The 25160-nt window shown below is 40.0% G+C and overlaps 3 protein-coding genes across 3 annotated transcripts in view; 1 reads left to right on the top strand and 2 right to left on the bottom strand.

Annotated features, from left to right (window-relative positions):
• Positions 1 to 3915, bottom strand: part of stk26 (serine/threonine protein kinase 26) — a 40353-nt gene extending 36438 nt beyond the window's left edge. Inside the window, exon 1 of the mRNA XM_031729610.2 lies at positions 3523 to 3915. Within this exon, the coding sequence (XP_031585470.1) occupies positions 3523 to 3543 (21 nt within the window). The 5' untranslated portion in view covers positions 3544 to 3915. The remainder of the gene's footprint in view (positions 1 to 3522) is intronic.
• A 1860-nt stretch (positions 3916 to 5775) lies between these two features.
• On the top strand, positions 5776 to 18235 carry zgc:77880 (zf-DHHC domain-containing protein). Its single transcript, XM_031741852.2, has 9 exons — positions 5776 to 5950; positions 7007 to 7095; positions 9131 to 9204; positions 11400 to 11512; positions 11632 to 11693; positions 11921 to 12041; positions 12124 to 12196; positions 12586 to 12763; positions 12848 to 18235. Exons 1-9 carry the CDS (start codon positions 5826 to 5828, stop codon positions 12937 to 12939), a joined length of 927 nt encoding a protein of 308 aa, XP_031597712.1. The 5' UTR covers positions 5776 to 5825; the 3' UTR covers positions 12940 to 18235.
• Positions 18236 to 19391: 1156 nt separating this feature from the next.
• Positions 19392 to 24846, bottom strand: LOC120433746. Its single transcript, XM_039600566.1, has 11 exons — positions 24709 to 24846; positions 24327 to 24511; positions 23959 to 24099; positions 23002 to 23137; positions 22730 to 22910; positions 22239 to 22380; positions 21730 to 21873; positions 20963 to 21015; positions 20817 to 20864; positions 20235 to 20311; positions 19392 to 19944 (listed from the first exon to the last, which is right to left on the bottom strand). The coding sequence occupies exons 1-11, from the start codon at positions 24844 to 24846 to the stop codon at positions 19834 to 19836; spliced, it is 1356 nt and encodes a 451-aa protein (XP_039456500.1). The 3' UTR covers positions 19392 to 19833.
• Between the last annotated feature and the right edge of the window lie 314 nt (positions 24847 to 25160).

Genomic DNA, 25160 nt, shown 5'->3' with positions numbered 1-25160 from the left:
TCTTTAGCTTAGGTAACTTTCCCATTTTACAATTGTTGGTGCTCAGTTATCATGATCTGGAGTTCTTTGGAGCATTTATTAGGGATGTTCCTGTTGACTAAATTTACTAGTTGTCAACAAGCATCGTTGGTACTGACTACTGAGGGCAGTAACTTTTAAACTTCTACTCAATCATTTAAATACATCCATTGTGTTTACTAAAAAGTAGAGCCACATGGCAGCTTATGAGGCTGAAAAGTAAAGCCAAAGTGCTAAGAATGGCAGTTCCTCTAATGGCTTCTTACTGACAGCTATACTAGAGGTGAATTTTTATAGTAGCTAGCTAGCTAGCTTTCACTTTGGCTAATTCAAGTCACTGTACTGGCCCTTTTGACTCTATGAATGACTTTAATGCCTTTAATCCATTTTGTACTAAATAAGATGACCGGATTTATAGTTTATTGGACTATTAGCCTATTCATTATGTTATTATTATCTTTTTTAATGAAGTTTTTATCATTTTCCTTAGTTAGCATCAAATGAGCAGAAATACTTATCACCTGATCCTTTCATACACTATAAATTTAGCTTGCTAACCAATCTTGTCACAAGGGCTCGCCACAGCAGCTGGCGCCGCATGTCTAGTTGTACGCCAGATGCTGTTTCTGATGCATCCCCAAATCAGGATTTTATGTCTCTGCCTGCCTGACAGTGTAATACGGTCAATTGGTTAGCATTATGGTGATGCTAGGTACCTTCATCTTTACTACAAATTCTGGTGTTATTTCCGAGTGGTTATAATATAACTAGCACCCTTTTAACGCACTTAGCGATTCAATTCTTCCATAATATAAAAAATATTTATATCACCTTTAAGCTACCAGAGACCAAAGTGGCAAAGTTACTTATAGATTTAGGCCAACAATACATACTCTTGGGCCCCGCTGGCTATCAACTGCTTAAAAAGATTTCCAGCCACATAAGCAAATATATAATATTGTATTTTTAAAAGTTATCTGAAAGCCACCATAACTGATATTTATGCTTAAAAGAATAACTACCCAACAACTAATACATTTCCTGTCACCTAATCCACTGATCAGGTAGCTCCAGTCTTGCACAGCACTTTCCACTATGCATCATTGCTCTTACTGGCAGCAAACCTCGCTGTTTGCCTCGATGCTGCGGCAGCTGGTGCCGGGCGTCAGGTGTGTTGATGTAAGCAGCCTGTGACACCATTTGTGGCCCCGCCCACCTGGGATGCACAGAGCAGACACGGCGAGCCAGTCCCACAGGTAGACACACCTGAAAGCCGGCTGAGCAACAGGTTGGAGGCTTTTACACGCTTCTAATTCATGTTACACACCTTTTGTTTCTTACTGGCACAAGTCTGGCATACCTGCAGAGTTTCCTCCAATATGACTTCCAATGGAAAGCATGATCCCGGAGTAGATTTTAGACTAGACAAAAGGTAATGGATGTCCTATAAAAGATATCAACCAATGCTGCCGAGCAACAGATACAGAATAGGTCATTAACACATGGAGTGTTACGGGAAATCATGAAGGATAGACACACCTTTGGGTTACGCATAGCTCACATCATTGAGGAGATAAAGACAGAGGCCTATAAAATGTGTCACTATGGAAACATTACATAAACACAAAACTGATATAATCAGAAAATAAGTCAGGTTCAGGAGAATTAAGGTCAATGTAATGTGAGTCTGCGATATCAGACTGATAATAACTAAATATATGGATGTGATAAGAGGCAGATACATTTTGTTATCATAAAGTGTGCCTGGATTACAAGCAGCACATTAAGTCACAATAACTGGATTTTTTATAAGTCTTAAGTCTTAAATACACAAGAGAGTTAAATAAACTCATTTTTAGAGCAGCAGAGTCACACTGTAATTCATCGCATGTATATATCAGACGGTATGTAAACCACAGAGTCACACTTCAGCTCGGGTTGGTAAAACAAAGTCACAACACAAGCCATCGTGACACATTACAAGACACTGTAAACTAAATATGAAGCAACAAAGCCAAAATATAAGCCACTACAGAAACACTGTAGTCACACTTTTACAGCTATAACCACCTTGAACATACAGTAAACTCAATAATGATATAATATCGATATATATTAGTTCACATTAAGAGATGTGAACACCATGAAATAAAATCAAACTAGTTTTAGGGAACCAGAGAGACATCATGGGTACACTTTAAATTGTATAAACACGACAAATTCGCTATTTCACAAAGCTCACCTTATAAATCATCATGCACACATTATAGGTCACATTAAGAGATAAGGTCACTCTAAACTAAGTGTATAAGCTTGTATGCAAGTATTACAGTTACCCTTGAAGTCACAAAAACATCCTAAGAAGTTACTGTAAGCTTATTTTTATAGAAGCCGAGTCAGCTTATAAATCTTTCTATGAAGATTACAGTTGCATTTAAAAGATTTAAACACTCTAAAATAAGCTTAAACTCGCTATAAATGTGTATTGTAGGGGCACTTGATGCAACATAAACAGCTTCAATTCAAAATTTAGACTAAACTTAGAGCACCAAAGTCACAATATAAGTTAGTATAGAAGTATTATAGTTATACTCTTTACAGATATAAACAACCTAAGGTTACAATGAAGTCGACTTGGAGAAGTTTAGTCACATTATTAAGCAAATACCCAACTTTAAAGGGATTTAAACAGCATAAAATAAAAAGAAACTCAGTTTATGGCCTCAGAGTTCCATTATGAGTACACTTTAAATGATAAAAAAAAAAAAAAAAATACCACAACCTCACAATTTCAATAAGCTAAATAACTTTATAGGTCATTAAATCCACACTATAGGTCACATCAAGATATAAAGGCCCTGTAAAGTAAACTTTGAGAAGTTATGATATAAGCTGCTACAGAAGTATTGGAATTACACTTACTATAGATATAAACACCCTAAGGTTGATTGAGCAAGGTATTGAGCAACTATGTAAATATAACACCCAAATGTAAGGTTTTTAAACATCATAAAATAAAAGCTAGCTCAATTTAAGGAACCAAAGCCACATTTTACACAAGTGTAGCTTCATTTCACAGCCAATCTGGAGAAGCTACATCACCTAATGAGTCAGCACATGTACATTATAGGTCGAATAATCAGGTAGAAATGCACATCATTAGTAATATTATGTGCAGTAATATGATAACACTATGTGAGCTTTTCACCATAAACTCATTTTCCACAGCTAGACAAGATCTGAGAAGTCACTGTTCCCTAATGTTTTTTTACTGGGTGTGGAGACCTATGTCTGTTTATTTGAATACACAGTGCTGTATGTTAGTGTGTTTCTATGGCTCAAATACACAACAGGTAATCACTCTTACAAAGAAAGGAAACATGAAGCAGTTGCACAATCTCCCCTCCACTTCTCATAAAAACCAGCTCCAGTTTTCCCTATGAAGACGATTAAAAACCCAGAGAAGAGCAGCAACAGCAGCAGCACGTCCACCTTCCTCCTTACCTGCATACCAGGAACTTCCATGGTTACTTCGAAGTATGAACGCCCTGTTCCTCCTCCAGGTTTGTCACTTTTTATCCTCCTCCTTCTTTGACTCCTGCCTTCTTCTTTATATATATATATTTTTAAAAATCCTCGTCGAGCTTCTTCACAATACAACAAAGCTCTCGAAAGAGAAATAAGTAGACAGTTTTGACTTCGAAGTGAAAGAACTGTATCCGAGGGGAACGGCGGTTTAACTTGCAGGCGGCTGAAGTGAACAAACTACAAACACACAGTGACAGAGTGAGCACAGAAGAAGAAGTGGACGGAGAGGATGACGCGCAGGTTTCTGCCTCCTTCAAGGGAGGAGCGACGGTGTGTGAATATCAGCTTCGCATACACCTCTACTGCCACCTGCTGATCATAACTGTTCCTGTCTGTGGTTCATGCTGCCTTCAGGTGTAAGTCCAAATCTGCTTCGAATTGACAGCTGCCCACACTTACCAGCCACTTCATTAGATACATCGGTTCAGGTCGATTTAATTTTATTTATATAGCACCGATTTAGAACAGGAGGCACTTTGAGGTCTTTAGACTGAAGGGTAAGATTTAAAAAGAAATCCCCATGATCAGATGACCCCCATTAGTAGATGCTTTGAAACAGTGGGAAGGAAAAACTCCCTTTTAACAGGAAGGAACCTCGGGCAGAACAAGACTCAGGGAGGGGCGGCCTTCTGATGCAGCTTGTTAAGGGTTAGTGGAAGAGAGCCAGAGATTCATATCAACAAATGTTTAAATATACAGTGTGTGAAAAAAGGTGCCTGAAGAAGAAACAGTGCATCGTGGGAATCCCACAGCAACATAGACCTATTGCAGAGTAACTAAGGGAATATTCAGGGTCAACTGATCCAACCCTAACTATATGGTTTATTAAAACCCTTTTATACTATATAAAACTATATAGTGTATTATTAAAATGCTAATGCTAAAACGCTAATATTTACTAAGTAAAAATATGTAACAGGAGTGCCTAACGTGGGGCTTGAATCCACAACCCTGGGATTAATACCTGGGAGTTAGCCATGCTTGGAAAGTTTTAAGTCAAATCTTAAAAGCAGAGATAGTGTCTGTCTCCTGAATCCAAACTGGAAGCTGGTTCCACAGAAGAGAGGTCTGAAAACTGAAGGCTCTCCCTCCCATTCTACTTTTAAATACTATAGGAACAACAAGTAAGCCTGCTGTGTGAGAGTGAAGGTCATTGAGATAAGATGAGGCCTGATTATTCAAGACCTTGTATGTGAGGAGCAGGATTTTTAATTCAATTCTGGATTTAACAGGAAGCCAGTGAAGGGAAGCCAATATAGGCATTCTCTTTCTAGTCCCTGTCAGTACTTTTGCTGCAGGATTTTAGTTTTTAGGACAGCCTGACAATACTAAATTGTGGTAGTACATCCTAGAAGTAATACGTGCATGAACTAGATTTTTAGCATCACTCTAAGACAGGATGTTTCTGATTTTAGAAAAACTGTCCAAATACAAGAAAGGAGGCCTATATATTGGTTTAACATGCTTCAAAATTCCTTACTGTGTTACTGGAGGCCAAGGTAATGACATCTAGATCAAGTGTCTAGTTAGATACAATGTTTCTAAGATTTTAACTGATTGCTAAAGAAAATATCTGTTCAGCCAATCACATGGCAGCAACCCCACACAATTAGGCAACCGTGTTCAATGCGACCCACTGAAATTCAAGACGAGAATCAGAGGAGCGTCTCTGGCTTACTTCAGACCTGGCAGCAGAAGACTGCACTGGTCTTTTATGCTGCTCCTTTCATCAAAGAACAGGAATTTGAGGCTACAATTCACACGATCTCATCAAAACTGGACCATAGAAGGTTGGAAACTTATTGCCTGATCTTTTTGCGTCTCAATGTTTGCTGAAACATGAAGATGGTATGTTCACAGTTTGACATAAACAACATGAAAACATGTATCCATGCTTGGCACCCCATTATATCAGTTGAGCACCACAGCCTACCATAGTATTACTGTTCACCATTCCTTGGTTATCACAGGATACCCACGTCTACTAGGTTGACTGATAGCTCTATTAACTGCTTAAGTGTATCAATAAAGGAACAACAGAGCTAAAGAGTTATTTGTTGAGTCAAATGTTATTTAATCTCTTTTGAAGACAAAGAAAAACAAGATAAACTGGCCCTTTAAACATGAATCTCCTTTTCTCGACGGTCCTGGAAGGCGGCTTGAAGTTTCCATCTGACGTCACCCGGAAGCGGGGGACGGGGGGTGGAGCCCGGGAGAAGATGGCGTTTCTTCGCTGTAGGCGAGATCCCTGCGGCGTTATCTGCCTGATTTTAACTTACTTCAGCGTGTTTTATGCGGACTATGTGGTCATACAGTACGTGCTCATCCCCGCGTACTCGGACAGGTGGGTGTTTTGTATTTTCGCGCATTTTAAATCCGTAAAAAATCCTTCAACATGTCGCCCGCCTCTCTGCTCTGCCTTCATTCATTTGACAGCAAACAGATCAACAGTAACGGCATCCTCACGATTTCATCCTCAGCTCAGTCAAACTGAATCAAATCTCGTTTGTTCTCACTGTAATGTGGCTTTAATCGCGTTCCCGTTCACGTCTTTGGCGGTTTTTGTTACCGGGCTCGCGCTCCATCACAGGTGGCTTTCAGTTTGTTTTCGTAGCTGAGGCATTTCATTAGCCTGCTCTGGAGCTGACGAGTCCAGCTGTCGTTCAAAATTTTGGGTAATTTAAAGTTGTTCTGCCTGTCTGAGATTAAAAATCCTCTTTAGAACCAGAATCACAGCTTTTCCTAAACCAACGAGTGTTGCTCTTTAATTCGTCCTAAATTCAAAACTCCGTTAACCAAGTCTTCATGTCAAATTCAGACGTTCCTGAGCTGAGATGGGCTCACTTCCTCAATTTTCACCCAAATATTTTAAAGGTTAGCGTCACAAAATTGTTTGTGTATGTGTTTATTTATTTTTACTCTTATTTTCAGTCAAATGTAGTGCTTTGTGCTTATTTTTGTACAGTTTTATATGAAATTGGATGTAACCAGGACTATTTAGAAGCAAAGGAGACATTTATGCGGACTAATATTTCTGCTGTAAAACGTATTTTATTAAAATTGTAAAGTTGTCAAAGTTACAGAGCAGTCATCCAGCCCCTTCAGAGAAACTTATGCTCAGTTAAATTGTAGTTTAATGCAAAAAATATCAGCTTTTCTTTGTCTTTTGTGATCATGAACTTCATTTATAGGATATTTAAATGTACCGTGGACTCACTGAAGCTCTGATGACTTTTATCATTGTACTGCTGTAGGGTCTTTACCTTAAGCATAAAGCACCCAGAGGTGACTGCTGTAGTGAATTGGCGTTATCTAAATAAAATAAAATAAAATAAAATTCTCCTAAGAAGATTAAATGAGGAAGTGTAATAATCGCATGTCTCTTCTGTGTCTCTGACAGTGTGTGGTGTACTCTCCACGGGTCAGTGTTCAACCTGATTCTGCTGCTGCTGCTTGCCTGCCACTCCAAAGCTGTCTTCTCAGATCCTGGTCAGTAAAATCACACACACACACACACACACACACACACACACACACACACACACACAGTGTGTCAGATTTAGCTTTCATAAAGTTAAAGTCTTTTACACACCAAAAAGTTGATTCTGTTCATCTGGACGTAGCGTTTTCAGTGGGAAAAATGTTTTGTCACTCATCCAAGCGACTTCTTCAGTCTCAGCTGACTGAAGGTTTCCCCAATCTTATAAACAGTACATTTGCTCACCACTGAAGGAACAATGAACTGGGAGGTCAGTTCCTTGATCATTACAGTGCTCCCTCGCTATAACGCGGTTCACCTTTCGCAACCTCGCTGTTTCTCGCTGTTTTCATGTTTTTGTTGTTGTTGTTTTTACAGCGCATTGTGTTCTGTGTCCTGATTGGCTATAGACCATTGTCAGTCAATCTCCTCCGTGCCATGTCTCCTGTACAGTACAGAATGCGTTCAGCTTGTCAAATTTACATAAATCTTCGATCGCTAGCCGTGTGACTCTGAAGTGCTGTACTGTATGTTTGTAAGTTTTCTCCCCAACAAACACAAGAATGTCGACGAAACATCGTCACCTGCAGGTGCCTTTGGTTTCATTCTATAATACTGGACTTATTTTTCTAGAAGGTTTGAACTTTGAGAGTGTTTAAACAAGAGAGAAAAGTGTGAAAATGTTCATGCCTGTCTGAGAAAAGTGTTTAAAGTGTGTAGTGAGGGGTTTTACAGCCTTAAAACATCTATAATAACTATAAAAAATAAAGTTGGCTACTTTGCGGATTTCACCTATGGCAGGTTATTTTTAGACCGTAACTCCTGCGATAAACGAGGGACAACTGTATATGCCATTTCTCATTACCATTCATCAAAGACCACTAATCAATGGCCATGAGTACCATTCACAGGGGGAATGTTGGGGAATGGCTGCAATCACAGCATTGTAAAATGGCGAATTATGTACCCTTAGGCCCCCTCCTTGATTCAGAGATGGTCTTTCCCTTTGTCACGTAAATGGCCTCCTTGACTCCGCGCTCAAACCAGCGTTCTTCCCTGTCCAGGATGTGTACATCCTCATTGAAAGAGTGTCCACTGGCCTGTAGGTGTACATAGACTGCAGAGTCCTGGCCTGACGAGGTAGCTCTTCTGTGTTGTGCCATCCACTTCACCAGAGGTTGTTTGGTTTCCCCGATGTATAAATCATGGCAATCCTCCTGGCACTTAACAGCGTACGCTATATTACTCTGTTTGTCTTTTACTATTCAGATCTCAACCAGCCAAGGTTGCACATGTCCAGGAAAACATCTAGATCAGTTTTACAATCCTGGAAATTGTGAGTGGTGCTAAAAATGTGGACAGCAAGGCAGATAAAATCCAGATTCAAATGTGGGCACTTGTTGCAAGATGACTTCTTTAAGCTTAAGTTTTGGGTTTTTTTAAAAAAAGGAAAGCTTTGGTTTCGCCCAGTGTTGCTTTTTAGCTTTGCACTAGAGACATTCAGGGCTGGTAGCAGTCTCCCTTTGTTTCAGGGTAATGCAGATATCGTTTTATAAACTACTAACTTTGCTCTTTGAAAGTTTTTCAGCTCTTCATCATAATTTCTTTCTCCATTCAGCTCACAAAAACATAGGGTCAACTTTTCACTGCTAGTCCATCTTTTTAAGTCAGGATTAAGCACAATAACTAAAGCCATTTGAAACAACTGATAATATCAGCACATACATGTGTTTGGCCCTTGTGCATCTATCTGTGCATCTCTACTTAGTACACAAAGTTGCCCTAGGAATCAAAGAGGTACGCTAAGGTTGACTGCAACAAAAAGAAGTCCATAATTAGAATAATTAGAATAGAATAGCTCTTTATTGTCATTATATGTATACAGTGAAATTGTAGATGCACCACTCGACTATTGTGGAAGAAATATAAATAAACAAAACAAGAGTAGGGAAAACGCACTCTGTCGAGGACAGAAAAAGGAAAACACACACTGTGGGTTCTGGGTGGAAACATCCAAACAAATGTCTTTTGTGACTGTGTGTTCAGGTATGGTGCCTCTTCCTGACACGGCCATCGACTTCTCGGACCTCCGCTCTCAGTCGTCTCGGATGAACGAGCGGGTGAGTGAAGAACCAAGACACCTTTTGATTCTCCTGATGATACACTCACACAAACTAAAGGTAGTTTCAGGAGAATCAGGTCGGGAAAGTTTTCCGCAGTTTTCCTCGGTCACGTGTAGCACACCTCAGGGTAACAACAGCATCAGACACGTTCGGACTGCTGGAAAAATCCTCTGTGTGGTTTAGGCAAGAAAGCCGCCAGAACAGAGGAGGAAGGAGGCAGCACAGATGACGCCCACTCGCTCAGGAGAAAAATGTGATTCTCACACGAGCGGAGGCTGAGATCACAGAGTCGCCAGGTTGATGTCCAGAAAATTAGAGAAATAGAAGTTCAGCCTGAACATGATTACGATACTGCAAGCCGGGAAATCTGATATTTCTGACTTGTATAGACGAAAAATGAAGATTGGCAGACAGCAGCATTTCTAAGTGTAAGTAAATAAAAGGAATTTTCATCCTTCCCTTCGATGAGCTGCTGTCACTGTTGACAGCATGAGTCAAATATAAGCACAAAAGTAGCTGATGTTGCGTTTTCCATTAAATAAAGTAACCCTGTAACTCTGCAGTGCTGTCACAGAGAGAACTGGGTCATATTTTCGACCTGGTAAGCTGTATGTTGGCTTGGGCTTGTTAACCAGCTGCTCAGAGCCCTGCTTTACCTCCATGTAACCACACCCGTCATTTCCATGCACCGTCAGCTCTTCTCGTCATGCTGAGATTTTCAGTGGGAGTGAGCAGAATGGACAGGATTAGAAACGAGTCCGTCAGAGGAACGGCTCAGGTCGAGCTGAGATGGTGCGGACGTGTGCAGAGGAGGGAGAGTGGATATATTAGACAAAGGATGCTGAAGATGGAGCTGCCAGCCAGGAGGACATGCAGGGGGTTGGAGAGAGAGAGTGAGATGGAGATGATCCATTCTGATCACTCCTAAAAGAAGAAGCAGCTTGAGCTTCCTGTTGTATGGAGCACAGCGAACGAGCGCTCCAGGTCACATGGTCATGTCTTTTAGGTCACATGTCTCCAGCTGCTAGCATCACCTCCGTCGTAGCCTGGTTGTACTCGACAGATGTTTATTTATTTTCTTCCACCTCAAAGGTTGATATAAGTTTGTGTTTGGTTGAAGCGGCTCTTTTATTTTGGTATTAAATCTAAATCGCAGGCTGCCACACTGCTCTCACTGTCGGTCGTGCCTGGCCTCGTCTTGTTGTGCACACTACGAAACATAAACGTGCGGTGTCGCTTTAGCAATGATGTCAAGTGAAAATTCAAAGACGACATCAGCTCATGTCAGCTGAGGATGATGGGAAAAAAAAAAACGGCAGGCTGTTGGGTAACCTGATTGCCTGGCTGCTGGCCTATTTGGACCAATGACGGCGTTTCCATCCTTCGAGTTCACCTGCAGCAACCTGGCAAAAAGATCAGTCACTAATCTGTAGCGTAGTTTGCTGCAGGCTGACAGCGGTTCACTTTCTCAGTATCAGTAAAACCTTTCGAGTCGAGGTGATGTGATGCTGTCTGCATTTTTAATGACATGGGGGTGAGAGAAGGGAGGAGAACTGAAACGTGTGGGTAGATTTCTGCAGGTCTGAGGGGGGAAAGTGCTGGTTTTTATTTGTAGCAAGCAAGACTGGACAGCTTTTAAAAATGTATGCTTCACAGGTCAGAGCAGAACCAGAATGATAGCTGCATTTTAATCCCACAGATTATAAAAACCTGTATGCGAGCAACACTGACGCTAAAAGAACAAACACTGGAAGACCTCCAAATTCCTATTTTTGTTCCCACCCTGAACTCAGCAGTGATGTTTGTGGCTTGAAAATAAGCAAAAACAAGCCGAACGCTAATGACAGAGAGGGAGTGTCGGAGGATGGCAGCTCCTCTCTGAGCTGTAATTTTACCAGGTTTGCACCGTGTTTATCTCAGCGCTCCTTCATTCATGTCCCAGCAGCTGCACTTGTGTCTGCTTCAGAGCGTGTTATTATGCTCTTACGAGCTTACATCTGTCTGTGAAGTGTGTTCCTGCCAAAAAAAGGAAACCCTGAGTGCGTGACTATAACTTTATATCATATTGCATTTTTTTTCAAACTTTAAAGCAGAAATGATTGGTGCACGTGCAGCTGCTCCTCCTCACCCTCAGCCTGCACTTGTGAGTGTTTGAGGTTTTAACAAATGAACTGCTGCGCTGCTGTGTTCAGGGCTGCGAGGGCTGGACGGTGTGCAGTCGCTGCGAAACCTACAGACCCCCCAGAGCGCATCACTGCCGTGTCTGCCAGAGGTGCATACGCCGCATGGACCACCACTGTCCCTGGTGAGAACACGCCCTCATCTGTCCGCCGGCCTGCCACCCCCCACCCCCCACCTTTACTCTCTATTTTTACACCTCCAGCATCTTCTCATCTGTGGTTTTCTGATGTGTGTCATTTTTAGGATCAATAATTGTGTCGGGGAGCTAAACCAGAAGTATTTCATCCAGTTTCTCTTCTACACTGGTGAGCACACAATTCACACTGCCTGTCGAAATGATGACTTTTTAGGAAACACACAGTTTTCACACGCTGGAGGTCTTCACAAAAAAACAGACAAAAGTCAGCTCTGGGTTTGCTGCCCCAAGTGGATGTGTGAATGTGGTGAGCTGCTGCTGCTGCTTTCACCTCAGTTTGAAAAGTCAAGGCAGAGCTTCTCAGGCTGTGATTTGTGATGTGACGTCTGTGCGCAGGTATGGCCAGCCTGTACTCCATGGTGCTGGTGGTGTCGGCGTGGGTGTGGAGAATAAGGAATGAACGAGGCGGTGACGCAGAGAAGGAAGGCGAGGAGACGCCCAGCAAACACCTGATAGTGTGAGTCAAAGCAACCTGTGACAGCTGGTTTTCAGGGTGAAGCGTCAGGCATGTGACAGTTTCCTTCTCCTCTTTGTCTCAGGGCGCATTACATCATCCTCCTCGTGGAGTCGGTGCTGTTTGGTGTGTTTGTCATGGTCATCTTCTACGATCAGGTACACACACACACTTTAAGTATTAGAGATCAGTCTAATGAAAACATGCTGTCAGTCAGAAGTGATGCAGTCCCTATTGTGTAGTACACAGCTTCTTCCTGTCTTTGTCTTTCACAATAAAAGACCTAGACATACAGATTACATTCCTGTTATGTATATCTTTGGATTAGTAGAGTGAAATGTCATAAAAATGTCATAAAAAACCCTAAACAGTGTTAAAGAAATGTTACTATATCGCATCTTTGACCGGTGGGTAGAGCAGGTCAAACGTGATATTAATAAGACGACCCTGAGATGTGTGTCTGTTTTCTGCCAGTAACGTTGAAGCTCCTTAAAGAAACAAAATGAAAAAAATCACGTGTCCCCGTTTGTGGTTTGTCTTCTCTCAGCTGGTCTCCATAATCACAGACGAGACTCCCATCGAGCAGATGCGAAACAAGCTGATGATTAAAGACAGGGCCTCTTCGTCCTCTTCATCCTCCTCCACCTCCTCCTCACAGCTGCCTCACCACCCTTCACACACCCGCAAGCCGAAGCTGGCCCTGTTGCGGGAGGTCTTTGGGAGAGGTGCGCTTGTTTTTTTGACACCTACGTCTCACCGGTGCTCCAAATACATAAAGCACTGCTTCATCTCTCTTTCTGTCTTTGAAGGTTCAGTCTTTTGCTGGCTTCTCCCGCTCCACTCCAGCCCTCCGTCAGTTGGTGGCATCACCTACTCCGCCCTGCCCGACTACGACGTCTGACCCGTGGGCACAAGAGGGGACGGAAAGGAGAGGAAAATAAAGGGAAGGCGAGGGAGGTTTTTGTGTGCTTGTGTGAGCGCGTGAATGAATTTTTTGCATATTTATGATGTCTTATCTCTGGAACTGAGGGGGTGAGAGTAAAAGGGATGAAGGCCGAGGTGTGAATGAATGAATGAAGAATGAATAATGCACCAAATATGACACTCCTCCAGGACCTAAACACAATGTTTTTGCTCATGAAAACCTATTTCTCATCTTTCCCGGCACGAGGAGAGAGCACTGACCGCCCCCCCCCGATGTGTCCCGATGTGCAACAGCAGTTATAGGAAAGAGCTACTCCTGTGTGGACACTGGGATTTGACTGGTGTGGCTTTTAGACAGTTTCACACTAAACAGGCAGAATTAAAAAGGTCTAAATATAATGTCCACTACACCCGACGACTCCAAATCTGTGGGAGGGGGGGGAAATGAGACGCGCAGTCGCTTCAACGTTCTTTAAAGAGTAACTCAAAAACAGGCACAAGTCCCCTGACGAGGGTTTAAATCCTGACAGGCGTAGAACACGACCTTGTGATTCCTCATGTTGCGAGGGTGAGTCGATGCCTGTCTTTCATGTTCGGTTCAAACAGCGATCACCATCAGCTCTGCCTTTAACAATAGATTTGATGTCAGCTCAGTTATGAAACTGAGCTTGGCGTTATACTTGTGAGCCATCTCTCTTTATGGCACGATGATTAAAATTTAGATAAACCTCCAGATTTTTATTTGTGGAATTTACTTTTCTATTCAGTTCAATTCAGTTTTATTTGTATATCGCCAAATCACAACAACAATCAGCTCAAGGGGATTGTAAGACCCTACAGTAATACAGAGAAAATCCCAACAATCAGATGACCCCAATGAGCAGGTGAAACTACACGACCAGCTTCGCATGATTTACAATTAAAAATAAGCCTTATTTATATTAAATAAAGCTCCTCCTACTTTAAGCCAGCTTTCTTCTCATTGGCTGCCCCTGGTCACTCTGTGCATTTGTGTATGTGTGAAACTTATCATTTGTACAGAGAGCGTGTAACCTCATCTGTCCAAAACTTCCTCCAAATATGGGTATGGAGTCATTCTTTAATCCCGTGAGTGTAAGAAGAGGAAAGCCCGTCCTTTGAGTTACTCTTTAATTAAAATGCCTGTGACGTTTCAGCCACCGTGACCAGCTGATGTCCATTAATAGTCACATGCCAGTCAAATCCCAGTGCTTTACTGCTTTATTCAACCAGTATTTATGCTGGTGATTGTTTTACCACTCAAGCTTTCATCAGCCTCCACAGGAAGTTTCTAAAATAGGTCAGTTCAGCTTCCTGGTTCATCTCAGTGTTTCTTAATCATACACTGCAGCACGAAAGAGAGACTATTTGAGTTTTTATGTACAGTCGAGGTTTATTTATTCGGGATGCACTGATACTGAATTTGTTTGGTTCTCTGTGTTTTGACTTGTTTTTAGTTTGTTTTCCGTCCACACTGGTGAAGCCTTGTGGTGCAAAACATGTCAAGCTTTAAATTTTGTTTATGCAACTACTACCATGGTATGCTTTGTATGTATGTATGTATGCTTTTTCAATCTACGCTGGTGTTCAACCAGAAAGTTTATCCACAGGGATATTTGTACGTTTTGATGGTGGGGCTCTATTGGGAATGACTAAGCCCTCTAATTGAAGCATCCAAATACTTTTAGTCACATAGTTTATTAACGTGTTTACGTGGAGGGCAATTAATTATCTATTTTTATTCTCGTGCTCAACAAATCTTAAATTGTTTCTATATTTATAACATTCCTTCGTTTTATTCTGAAACATAAATGGATTAGCTTCTTGTGCAGTCATGTACCAGATTAAGAGAGTCCAGGATTACAAGCGTGTGTGGGAATGCTGAATTCTTGTTTGGGGTTTTTGTTTTTTACTCTTCATTCTTCTGTTTGACGTGCTACTAAACTTCATTACATTTGCAGATTTCTTACACTATTATTACGCACACATGCACACACACATATAGTTTGGTGCAATTGAAGGTATAAAAAAGAAGCTGCTTTTGGGGAAAAAGGATTTACTACACTGAAATCTGTTTTGACAGTGAAACACAAACACAGAGTACACCAGTGAGTATTCTGCTTTATCTCAGTGAAGGGACGACTCTTAACTTATTTATGGTTTCTAACTATTCTGTGGAGTTAACTCTAACAAGTGTGTATTTTTATGTGAGGGGTGGGGCTGCCTTTCACTGCTGACCTGTTACTTGGATATATTTGAAAGTATTAAACCTTAAGTGACCAGAGGCGGGCGATTTATCAGCACATATTTTTTACAGAGGAGCACAGGAAACACTCTCAAATGGATGATGGTGATCATGTGATACATTTTATAAAGTAAACTGGTGGCTTTGTATTGGAAAGAGTCAGAGGTCAGACATGAAGGCAGCTCCACCGTCGGTGTGGTTTTATGTATGTTTGTATATATTTTTTCATTTCCTTGTCCAACCTGGGCTAAACAATATTCTGCGAATTGTCCATTTTCTCAGAGTACTCACTGCAGCCCTCAGAGGTTTTGATCAAAACTTGTCAGTTGGGAGATGAAGTTACATGAGTTAATCTGCCTTTTTTATATTTTAACATGTTTTTGGATATGTATTAACAATTTAAAGGCAAAATATTAAAGATTAGAGAGATGTTATGAGACAGCTGTAGAAAGACTTCTAGTTCTGCATTCACATTGTGAACAACTTGGTGCCGCTGGTGCTGAAACGCATACTTTATTTTGACCTTTTAACGTTACACTTCATATGGCTACATGAATATAAACAAATTATACTAAATATTTTTACAGTAAGAATGAGTCAAAAATTGTTGAAGCACACATGTACTGCTATGTTTTTTTTTGTTGTTGTTGTTGTTGGTAATGTGGACATCCCGCATATCTGAAAAAATATGTACATCTGGGGCTAGTGGCTGGTTAGCTTAGCTTAGCATTGGACCTAGAAATTAGATTATCCAAAATCAGAATAGCAATGTGCGGTGTCAACCAATGAAAGTGGCTTGAAGACCATAGGTGGAGCTTTACGTCAAGTGCTACTACTGCTACTTGGACGATCACAAGGGTCTTTTTCTTTTTTTTAGACTTAGCTAGAAAAATTACTTGGCTATGCTAAAGAAAAGATTGCTTGACTGTGCAAGTTGAGAAATTAGGCTAAATGTACCTACACTGCAACAACATAACAGAAATTGATTGCAATAAACTTGTCAGAATGCATCCTTTCAGGGTCAGGGCTAACTAACATAGTAATATTTTTCAAAAGAAACACCAGCATTTTTATTACAAGTTAAGTCTGCTATGACAATATTTCCAGAGAGAAGCTCATCTTTAAATGGGAACTGATTCGAGGTAGACTCTGGAGGCCACTGTGGCATTGCACTGGCTCAGTATGAACCAGTCTCTGGCCACTTTCAGTGTAACTGGGTGGCTAGCTGGCTTAAGTCCTGATTATACTTGGACATGGACAGATGGAGACATGATGGCAGAGTTGCTGTATTTTAATGTAATGTCTCAGCAGATGAGTCCATTAAGTCAGAAGAAACATGCGGGTTGGCAGATGTCTGCACAGACCCTGGCGCTCAATGTCTGACGAAGAAAATTTATGTGACTTAAATACCAGCGGACTCATGGCTGCAGAAAGTATAATTAAGGCTTAACAACCAGCATAGGCTTTAGGAAGAACTCCGTAGACTTATGGGACTAGGTGTTTCAAAGCTTTACAGAAAGATAAGCTAATAAACTGCTAGCTTAAACGTGCATCAGGGTATTATTCTTAAACACTTGCACAGTTGGTTGATTCTCACAAAGATCCCCCCACATGAGGAAAAATACAAGGCTTCTGGAACATTCAAACTAATAAAGATTCAGTATTTTCTAACATTAAAATGTTAGTTTAAATTTTGCCTTTAAGCTCATCATTTTCCTCCAAACTGTCAAAGAAAGCAGAATCTCGTGTTGCTCAGCTGTGAGGCGAGCCTTACTGCCAGGTAAATGCAACATGTGGAGCGTGGAAAGACTACGAATGCATGGGACGATTCTCCAAGGCTCTTGGACCTTTTAAAGAGAAAAATCATACGTCTATATGAGGTTTTTACTGTTTGTTTCATTCTAATTTATTTAGAATTATGTTGCACATTGGATTTTAAATGTAGCTGCATTTTGTTCACGGTGTGAAAGCACGTTTTTGGAGCCAGGGGTTCTTCGAGCTGTACGCTGCCTTATTTCTGTGGGATTTTGAACTTTTATAGTGACTGCAGAGGATGGTGGAAGGGTTTCCGGAAAGTTTCTCATAACCGCTCTCATGACAGACAGAAACACTCAGTCCTCACCCAGGTTGGGTCTCTGCTAGCTGTACATAGGAAAGTTCATATTTTCTATCAATGATGTGCAATTCTCATGAAGGGACAGTTCCTGGAGTCTTTTTTGTTTTTGATCAGTTTGAAGCAAAACGAGGTTTGAAATGTTTTTGATCTTGTGAACGTCAGAGAAGTCCAGAGGTACACAAGGTTTGACGTTTTAATTAATCTCTCCTTAAAATTATTTTTGGTCTAATTGAGGGTTTATTCAGGGCTGAACAAAGAGTCCAAAACATCACTCACAAACGAAACCAACTGTACCTCAAATTTGTCCAACACCTAAAAAAAAAAACACAAAAAAACATTTTAAACTGTAAATGTTTTTGTCCAGGTGTGTGTTTGTATCATCAGCGCTTGTTTTTGTTGAACCATGTCGGGGCAGTTGCCTCCTTATAATTGATTCTGTTAAAATCCAGCATAGATGTTGCTAGCTGAAACAAAACCAGCGCACCTCGTGTGCTGTTTTACTAGACAGCAAGAAGGAATGTGCGCACACACAAAGAGGGCCTGAAATGAATAGCTAGCCGCCAGTCAAACACAAGCGCTAAATCAGAGGATATTTTTTTTTTGTAATTTTTTTGTTTATGTGAGCCAAATCCAAAAAACCTTGAAAAATGATATTTTGAGATTTGGGAAGATATGTTTTCAGATTGGGTTGTTGGTTGGCTAAAAAAATAAATAAATTTCAGAGCCCAAAGAACAGAGTTTAATATCATGTGGCTTCATGATGAACAAGTTTACAGCTCACTGATATTTTATTTATTTCATGTTACAACCTTGAAACCGTGACCTGTGTATCATTTCTACTGATATACTGCTCTGGATTGTTCACCTGGAATTAAACTGATGTCTTTTAAACTACTTTGGCTCCTTTTGGTTTTTCACGGTGGTTTGTGTGGTTTTACTTGTATTTTAGCATTACATGTACATCCAATAACGATAACAACAAAGGCAGGAGTTTCGAAATATTCTGAACATTATCAGACATGGCCCTGTGTTTAAAAAAACAAAAGTGATTGCCCCCTAAACCTTAGCAGCGTTTCTGATAATGCAATGAATCTTTTACAGCGCTGTGGAGGAATTTTGGTCCACTCATCTTGGCAGAATTGTTGTAATTCAGCCATATTGGAGGGTTTTTGAGTAAGAACCACCTTCTAAGCTCATGCCACAGCATCTTCATGAGATTTAGGTCGGAACTTTGACTAGACCACTCCAAGGTTTTCATTTTGTTTTTCTTAAGTCATTCAGAGGTGAACTTGCTGGTGTTGTCCTGCTGCAGAACCCAGTGATCTTTAGCTTGAGGTCAAAAACACATGGAATTCATGGTTTCATTTACAGTACCAGTGCAGTACCACAGCAACTCTTCCAGGTTATGATTCAGCAAAACAGCCCTAGACCATCACGCTACTACCACCATATATTACTGTTGGTACGATGTCCCTTTTCTGAAATGCTGTTTTAGTTTCATACCAAATTTATTGGGACTCAGACCTCACAAAAGGTTCAGTATTTGTCTCACCCAGATGTCTTGGGTATCATCAAGATGTTTTTTGTTTTTGTTTGTTTGTTTTTTGTCAAATGTGATATGAGCCTTCATGTTCTTTTTGGACATCTTGAACTTTCTTCCGTGGATGCAATTTTTGCCCAATCTCTATCTTATTGTCAGGAGTCCTCTGAACTTAACCACAGGCTTCTCATGTCTCAGTTATTTAATGTTGTTCTAGGTTATTTTGTGACCTCTGGATGAGTTGACGATGTGCTCTTGAAGTAATTTTGGTTGGCCAGTCACTCCTGAGTAGGTTCACCACTTTTACACGTGGTCTCCATTTGTGTGTGATGACTTTCACCTAATGAGCCACACTTTGCTCATAACCTACCGGGTGTGTTTCCACACTTTCCGAAACAGCAATTAAGCCATGAAACCATTTTATATCATATTTTATGATTAAAACAATCAGCCAAGGTATACACAAACCTTATATCTGAATTAAAACAATTTAATGTTAAAAATCCCCAATAACAGCTAAAAAAAATATCCAAGCACCAAACTTCCTCCTTGGTCCCTCCCAGAACCTTTAAGTAGCGTTAAATTTCCTAGATACACATGAATACCCCAGAGAGATAAAGGACAGTGACTGCTACTCCACAAATATATTATTCACACTTTTCATAGCCACATCATAGTAAATTACATTTATGGACAATACTGTCTCTTTATCTTAATATGGAAATGTTTTCCTAAAGTCCTACCTAAATTGGAAATGTGCCCAGAACACCATTTGCTAATACAATAATACTAAATCTAAAAGAAACACCTCTGTCAGTACAACAACCAACATCTGGCATCATCAATTGATCAACTGATTTTTTTCAAATTCAAAACTTGCTCATGCAGAGAAGTCATATCAGAAGTATATTATTAACCCTCAGCAGACATCACACACTAGTCACTGAGTTGTTTATGTTGCACCACTGGAGGGCGCTGCAGTTGCACCAATCTGCGGGTCACTGCTTCTCAGCTGTAGAATGACATCCTGTGGGAGTCCATTTTTCACGAGTGCTGCTTTAATCTATGGATTAAAAAAGGAAGACTGAGTTAGAGTCACTACTTTCTCTGCTTAGTGTAAGCTACACTCAGGTCCACTGGGTCCTTTTATGCCTCATTATGTGGACAAAATGTCACTATCAGGCACACCGGGAATACCAATGAGTTAGACTAGGATCTTTAGTGTTTAGAGCAGAGCACAAGAAAACACAAACATTTAGCATTTTTTAATCTATAAAATATCAGTCTGGGATTACGATTTTTTTCAGTTTTCCCCAAGTACTAAGAATTCAGATGAGATAAGAACAGACTAACCTGATTTAGGAGGGTGTCCTTATCAATCTGAGACAAGCCCACCAAAGAGGAAAGCTTCATGCTCAGACCTGCAACATCTACAAACACAACAATTCCATGTTATAGGTCAGAATTGTCTTCTGTCTGTTTAATCCGAGATCACTCAAAACATGAAAAACAATTTTGCTTAAATCCATTTATAATTTTGTGACGGGTAAACCAGTCATACAGTGTGTTGTAATCTGTCCATAATAACGTCTCTGCTTTACATAGTTAACATTGCTGCAAGCAGCTGCATTTGACAAAAATCAGTGGATCTTATGTTTACATAAAACACAATGGTAGATGTACAAGGTAAATTTAACACCATAAAAGATTTAATCCAGGAACTTGGCTAATCATTATTCACACTGCAAGTTAGCTTCCTAGCTAGATGACATAAAAGTCCCTAAAATTTCACCACTCCTGTATAACATTTGTTACTCTCTAACTTACTTTACATTAACTTCTAGGCTTTGCTTAACAGCTATGAGTTAACTGAAACAAACAAGTCACTGTTGCCCCAAATCTGTCAAGCTGGACTAAGTCTCATGAATTACTCACAAACTGGTGTGTTGGCTGGAGTAGGTGTTGGTGTTGGTGTTGATAATTCTGTACACAAATATAAGTTAAAAAAAAAAGGTTATTAGTGAACGCTATCAATCCAGTAAATAACTGTTGACATTAAAACAAAGAAAAGTTGTACTCACTGATATCAACACTCACAACTATGCATCGAAGCTCAGAGTGATACTTGGTTCCACTGTGGAAATAAATCAGCTTATTCTTTACATTTTTGAAGATAAGCAAAGAAAGAACTTTGAATACAGACAATATATTTCAAAGTTTATAATAGTTCATGGAAATCTGATGTTTTGTTTTGTTTTTCACATTTGAGTTCATGATTGAAACACAACAAAGACGGACAAGTAGAAAGTGACTTCAGCGTTTCCAGATATGCAGTAGTTAACAATTTCTTCATAGTAAGCTGTGTGCAGATTCTTTAAACAAGCTATTATTATTGTTAGCGCTGGTATATTATCTAACTTACACTGGTTAAATAGTGGAGTTTTGTCATTATCATGAAATATCTAGTTTCTCAATTTCATAATGGGCCCATGCAAAGGCAGAAATCTTCCCTCAGCCTGCAGTGAAGAGGTTCACACATAGAGAGACTGAATTGTCAAATACAGATTTCCATTTAAGACCATCCCACTTCTGACAGTAATAAAAGTATTGGGTGTGTGGGCAGCCAATGAGACTGGGTATGTGTGAAATAGGTATTAAAGAAGTTTGAGCATGTGCCAGAAGCAGTCATACACTCCCAGGCTGTGATAGTATTTATATGGATGGGATGGTTTGACCATGTTTGGACCATGAGTAGTTTTCTATAGTATATTTCTCTTTTCATTTTCATTTTTCTAATTTCTACAATTTTCTTATATTCATTTTAAAAGGGTATAATGTAGGTACTAACTTGGAAATTGCCTGAATAACAAAACAACAGGGGTGGTCTTCTCCAGCTTGTATCTTGGATGGTGTCCACATCAGGGTGAATTCTCCTGGTCCTGTTTGATTCTGGATTACATTGTACGGCCCACTGAACAGTAGCTCAGAGATCCTTCGTATAAAAAGTAAAAATCTGTTCACTTACATTTCAAAAAATGTTCCTACGTACATGTCTACTGCTGCTTTTCCATTGATATTGTCAATAATGTTGCACAGCCTGCAACAGCTCGGAAACCGTCAACGAACCGAAAAGCAAAAAGCTCAAGTGACATTTCCAAAACATTTTATTTAAGTTTCATTTTTTTTAATTTAATGTTTTTAATCTATTTTTTCGAGCTACAGCAGTAGTATATTGATAATGCCTTTTTTGACTGTCAGACTATTTCAACTTATCACTTGAAAATTTCAGCACAATTTCACCACAAACCCATTAACATTGTCCCTTCAACATCTTTAAAATCTTTTACTTTAACTTACGTAGAGTTTTTTGCTTCTGCACTGATGCTGATTTCCAGAGTCTGACTGACATTAGTGTAGAGCTGAGCTCTGTGGGCTGGGGTTGGAGGCAGGAAGTTGGGCAGAAAGTCTCCTTCTGTGCAGGATGGCACTGCAGAATCAACTGAAAAATGACAGAAACAACAATGTTTTGTGGTGTAACTCCTAGCATGTCCATAAATGAGATGTTTCTGTTCTTTGATCAGCAGCACCAAAATACCTCTGCATCTGCTGGGTGTCCAGAGAGTAAATTCTTGTGTAATTGGTGTTCAACTATCTTTCTGTGTGTGAATTTCATATCGCCAAATTAATAAAGGAGGTCATGAAACTGGAATGACCTTTGGCCAATATCAGTCTATCTGTTAGTTTTTGAGATGGTTCAGGTTGGTGATGAACACTGGACAGATTTTAACTTCAGAGCAGATCATTGGTATCATTGTAACTCCAAAGATTATTAAAATATGGAACCATACCTAGCAAAACAAACCGGACTGGTATTTTGCCAATGGCATCCTTGGTAGTTATTATAGTCTGTGACCCGTTGGTTTGAGTCAGTGTGATGTTCTTCATGGGAAAGTCTTCCATCATCACCTGTACTGCATACGGACCTTCATTACTGCTGCTGGTGGGGCTGAATGACAGGGTACAAGAGGACTGCAAGAGGATGAAAAAGGATATGAGGTCAAATCAAACTATCCACAAATCAAACTGTCTAATTTGACATTAGATTAAAAGCGATACTTACTGATGAGAGGCTGAGGACAGACGGTGGATCACAAGGGTTACACTCTGATGGTGTGTTTCCGTATCGGCATTTAACCTCATCCCCATCAGGGTCAAACATCAACAAGCTGACATTTGTCTGACAGTTTGAAGGAACTCTGAAAAAGAGAGAAAGTTGTTGTAAATTTTTGTTTATGCTTGTGGATCATATTGTACTCAGTTCTCTCTATATTGACTAGGTTAGCATTAGCATGCTGGCTAGTCAGAAATAGAAATAGAAACCTTGACTGTTCTCATCAGCCCAGTGGATAAAAACAACGTTCACCAGGGACGATACAATAGTAGATAGATACAATAGTAGATAGATACAAGGAGAATAGAAACCTATGGTTAGTTGTCTGGATCCAGCCACTCTTACTAGATTGTATCATGTCATCTCAACAAGAACAAATTAAGTTGCTGAATTTCATGCAGATGCTACATGATTTAATTACGTTCACCATAGAAACATGGAATTATTTAGTTCAAATTTCAAGTTTGGATCTTGTGCATGTAGCAACCACCCAATTTCATTTTTTTGAGTGTAAAAACTGTTCAGTGCATGTTTTAAAAATAAGATATTCATCTGGATACTGAGGATGTGGCTGCTTCAGCTGCCTGTCGACTACAGCCTGATTGCCGCCCATCAGGTATCACCTACACCCAATGACGTCACTGAAGTAGAACTCTACTTTTCTTGTTGCGCCGTTTTGTCCCTTTTCCGATTTTTAATGAAGTTCCTGGAAAAATAAGGGCTAAAAAATAAGAAATTAAAAGTTTTTGCTTTGTGTGACTGGACCTCTGTTCTACATGGAAACATTAACATGTGTCCTTCTATAATTCATACTGTGAACACTTTTGACAGGGAAGAGCACGACTGTTTCAACATATTTGCCGCGAGTAGAGGCATAACAGAGGCACAGACAGTGAATAAGCTTACCTAATAACTGGGATGATGGTGGTCTGGGGTGACGAGTTTGCTTTGCCTGTGTCGGAACGTTTTCTCAGTTCAAGCCGTGCTTCAGTTCTCCATGATGTGATATTGTTTTTTATACCATTTATCCAGTCACCACCAGAGTACCTTCAGTGCAAATTTATGGGAGTCAGTTTACATTATGCTTTACTTTGTATAGAAAGTATTTACAAATATCAAACTCGAAAACGATATATGTTAATAAATCATCAGCTGATCTTTAATTAGTTATTTTATTTTTTGTAGCACCACAAAGGTGCTTTCCTGTGGTCCTGCAGTTAAAATACAACCATGACAGTTTAATTTGATTTTGTACTATATCAAGGAGTACTCACGCTATTGTGTACACATTGCTGAAAGTCGGCAGAATATAGATGTACTCCATCTGACACCACTCTCCACTGCTCTCCTTATCGACCTTGTTGAACTGATAGAGCTCGTACCCACAACTGCTATTTTGGCAACCATATGAGTAAGTAGCATAGCAGTTGTGGCTGTTCAGCACATAGCGAGCCCTCAGCTGTAAATTTATAGTGAATATGTATTTGCCTAAGTATACTTTATCTAAAAAGGTAACATATTTAAACAAAAACAAACAATGGTATAAACTGTAGATTTACAGTGAATACATGTTTACTTTACTTTTCTACATTTAAATAAAAAAGAAAAAAAACACACACAACAAATTTAAAGATAAAAAGAAGAAACTGTACATACCAGGACAGATCCATTTATTTCAGTGACTTTTGTGTAGTAGGTCCCAGTGCCATAAAAATAAGCTTGTTGTACGTTGAAGAAGTCAGAAGCCTGTGTGCTGCGGACCAATAGCAGAAGAAGCCACACGGACAGCGACATAGTGACTCCTTGTCTGTCTCTACAATGACAGTAAATTGTTAAAAACAATACACTCACTTGCAAAGACATCCTCTCTCTAACTCACTCTGCTGTTTTACTTGCCTTTTGTTTCCCACATACCAACTCGCTTCGATGCTAAACCGTTAAACCTGGTATGAGGAAATATTTCAAGCTCTTGTGATGGAAGGCAGTGAATGCAAGTATGTCAGTATGAGATTACTTTCTAAACAGAAAATACAAACATTGAAACTACTTTTTAATCCAAGCCTCATAAAAATCATCATTTTTGTAAGCATTTTCTCATTTACAACCAC

Source organism: Oreochromis aureus, linkage group 3, assembly GCF_013358895.1.
Source record: "Oreochromis aureus strain Israel breed Guangdong linkage group 3, ZZ_aureus, whole genome shotgun sequence".
Taxonomy (NCBI): domain Eukaryota; kingdom Metazoa; phylum Chordata; class Actinopteri; order Cichliformes; family Cichlidae; genus Oreochromis; species Oreochromis aureus.
The sequence above is the reverse complement of the archived record's forward strand: the minus strand, read 5'-3'. Positions and strand labels throughout refer to the sequence as shown.

Bases quoted from the DNA above. Each gene is read 5' to 3' on its own strand.
- LOC120433746 (XM_039600566.1), bottom strand. From the start codon at position 24,846: ATGTCGCTGTCCGTGTGGCTTCTTCTGCTATTGGTCCGCAGCACACAG. The intron at 22,381-22,729 runs GTATGGTTCCAT...GTCATTTTTCAG, and splicing joins AGTCCGGTTTGTTTTGCTAG to TTGATTCTGCAGTGCCATCC. The intron at 20,865-20,962 runs GTGAGTACAACT...ATTTGTGTACAG, and splicing joins AGTTGTGAGTGTTGATATCA to AATTATCAACACCAACACCA.
- zgc:77880 (XM_031741852.2), top strand. From the start codon at position 5,826: ATGGCGTTTCTTCGCTGTAGGCGAGATCCCTGCGGCGTTATCTGCCTG. The intron at 12,042-12,123 runs GTGAGTCAAAGC...TCTTTGTCTCAG, and splicing joins CCCAGCAAACACCTGATAGT to GGCGCATTACATCATCCTCC. The intron at 12,197-12,585 runs GTACACACACAC...GTCTTCTCTCAG, and splicing joins TGGTCATCTTCTACGATCAG to CTGGTCTCCATAATCACAGA.